This window comes from Sinocyclocheilus rhinocerous, unplaced genomic scaffold (genome assembly GCF_001515625.1).
Source record: "Sinocyclocheilus rhinocerous isolate Xijiao unplaced genomic scaffold, SAMN03320098_v1.1 scaffold402, whole genome shotgun sequence".
Lineage (NCBI taxonomy): Eukaryota > Metazoa > Chordata > Actinopteri > Cypriniformes > Cyprinidae > Sinocyclocheilus > Sinocyclocheilus rhinocerous.
Window position 1 is genome coordinate 987,269 of NW_015626336.1, and position 2,424 is coordinate 989,692.

At 34.6% G+C, this 2,424-nt stretch overlaps 1 protein-coding gene across 2 annotated transcripts in view; it reads right to left on the minus strand.

Annotated features, from left to right (window-relative positions):
* The window catches only part of LOC107711325 (uncharacterized), an 11,539-nt gene that overhangs the window by 8,392 nt on the left and 723 nt on the right, over nt 1-2,424 (minus strand). The window contains exons 2-5 of one of the 2 annotated variants that reach the window (XM_016516300.1): nt 2,073-2,155; nt 1,450-1,737; nt 1,316-1,360; nt 335-966 (exon numbers count right to left, since the gene is read on the minus strand). In XM_016516300.1, coding sequence (XP_016371786.1) covers nt 728-966; nt 1,316-1,360; nt 1,450-1,737; nt 2,073-2,145 — 645 coding nt within the window. In that variant the 5' untranslated portion in view covers nt 2,146-2,155 and the 3' untranslated portion in view covers nt 335-727. Of the gene's footprint in view, nt 1-334; nt 967-1,315; nt 1,361-1,449; nt 1,738-2,072; nt 2,156-2,424 lie in introns of those variants that run through there. The other variant, XM_016516308.1, reaches the window with a different exon arrangement.

Here is a 2,424-nt window from a genome sequence, read left to right on the forward strand (position 1 = left end):
AAACTCTCCGAAACTTGTACGAACCCGGAAGTAAGATCTTTGGCACAGAAATACTCCGAATTGTTTTTTGAAACTTTGGCCATGTTTAGCATGAGAATCCAACTCTTTAACAGTGTAAACAACTCTGAATGCATGAAACAGCATTGTACTAATTTTGGCAGCCATTTTTTATTTAGTCTTCACCCACTTTACTAGTTTAACTGGTATAACTTACCCATAAACAGAGGATCTAGATATTCATCTTTAAAGAGTATCACAAGTCTTTATTCATTTCAATGTATTTTTTTAAATAAACCACTAAACCACACTGTTCACATATTAGAAAAATGCATGTGCAGAATATGAAGTAATATAATTTCCAAACTTCAGCTATATTGACATTTACTGTACCAGATACAAAATTGACATTCATTATAGACATTCCTTAAAAGTCAGGAAAAAAAGAGCAAAACCAAACACAGTTTGAGTTTTGCTGTGTTTCCTCTTAAAGTTCACAAAAGCTTGAGTTCATTAAAGTCACATATACAAATATACACACTGATCGAACAGATCAATAATATACTGTTATTTCACAGAAATTAATATAAATAGAAGTTTTAGTTTTAAACCAACAGCCAGAGTTATATATTCAGTAACAGATAGTAGAGTATGGAGCTTGCTGGAGTTCAAATAAAGCTGTGTGTTTCATGAGCACCACATGAGAACTCGTACTGCTGAGTCAGTGCTATTATATCACATCTTCTGGAGGAGTGGTGTTGTCTTCATCATGTTTGATGCACAGAAACATCCTCTTCTGGAATCCACAAGATTTGGTGAAGTTTGGTTTCCTGTTGTGAATGATTGTCATTATGAGGATGATGAGGATGAAACAGCCCACAGCTGCAGCGAAGACAGAAACCTTAGATTCGTGACCTGCTGCTGTGTCTGGTGCGGATGGTCCTGGTACGTTCGTGACCTTGAATTCCGCTGTAAAGGTACATTTAAAATCTTTTATAACATTGTTTAAATCAGAAACACAAATTCAGCCTGTCAGACTGCAGACAGTCAGATTCTCCACACAGACTTCACAATATGATTTTGCTGCTAAGAATCTGATGAAAACCGCTTCTCTACACACGCAGACCAAATCAAAAATCTCTAAAATATCAAATATGATGAGATGTGACACAAGAAATCTTCATATAACTTAAACACTAAAATAATTTATTTCCAAGTGATTTAAAGTTATGAATAATGCTGAAGAGCAGTTTTCTGTTCTTGCTTTCTAAGTAACCTGAAGCAGCCATCAATAGTAATCAATAAAAAAATATAATACCTTTCTCGCCAGGAGCTCCAGTAACAACTGCAGGTGTAGTGGGCCCTGTTAAGACATTTTAAACATAAATTAGATTTAACAGAAATGTGCAAAGATTTACTGAATAAAAAAAATATATATATTATTTACAGTACCTGTTATGTCTACGGTAAATTTTGTTGTTTCCGTTCCACAGTTTGTTTGCGCAAAGAATCTGAATTGTTCTGTCATTGCAGTAGTTGGAGTGTAGCGGCATGTGAAGCTGTTTCTCTGATCACAGGAGTTCACAGGAGGCTCTTCTTTACAGATTGTTGAGTTTTTATAGCTCTTAGGGTATTGAAACATAAACATTTTAAAGCAGTATTTAGCACACTGCTGAGAGACTCTGCAGGTGAGATGTACTTCTTTCCCCACATATCCAGTCACATTCTTACAGCTTACATCTGAAACATAACAATGTATAAAAAAGATGTTATTTTTTGACATCTCATGAAACTCTTGAACTTATCTGTGTAACATTGTTTTATGTAAAAGATCACATTAATGGGCATTTAAAAAATTTATTGCTCCCTGAACATAATGGATTTAACTTCCTATCGTGTAAACTATTCAAACAGTAAATCTGTATTTTGAATCAGACTAAGAGCACAAAGCACTTACACTGGGTATTTTTTAAGAATCTATGAAACGGATTTGACCATTTTTTCCCCATTATCTTAGGTTTTTAGTCTCTCTTCTAAATTCTCACACACATTCTAGGTGAAGTTTATTCTCTTACTTTTATCAGCTTGACAGACAGCAGTAAAGGTCCAAACCAGAATGAACAGTTGCACAGCATTTACAGCATTCATGGTTGTGATTCTGCAAAATGGAATAAAAAACAAACAAACAGAAATTTGCATCAGAAATTAAACTTAACTTAGGACAAATAAGGCAGTATAGATTAGAGAGTATATAGAGACATTAAAGAGGAAGATTTACAGCAATATTTATTTCTACAATATATGACGCTTAAAAGGTTTTCAGTTGCAGGGTTTCACACACACACACACACACACACACACACACACGCAGGTTTGTTTTTGTGAAAAGTGGGGACTCTCCATAGGCGTAATGGTTTTTCTACTGTA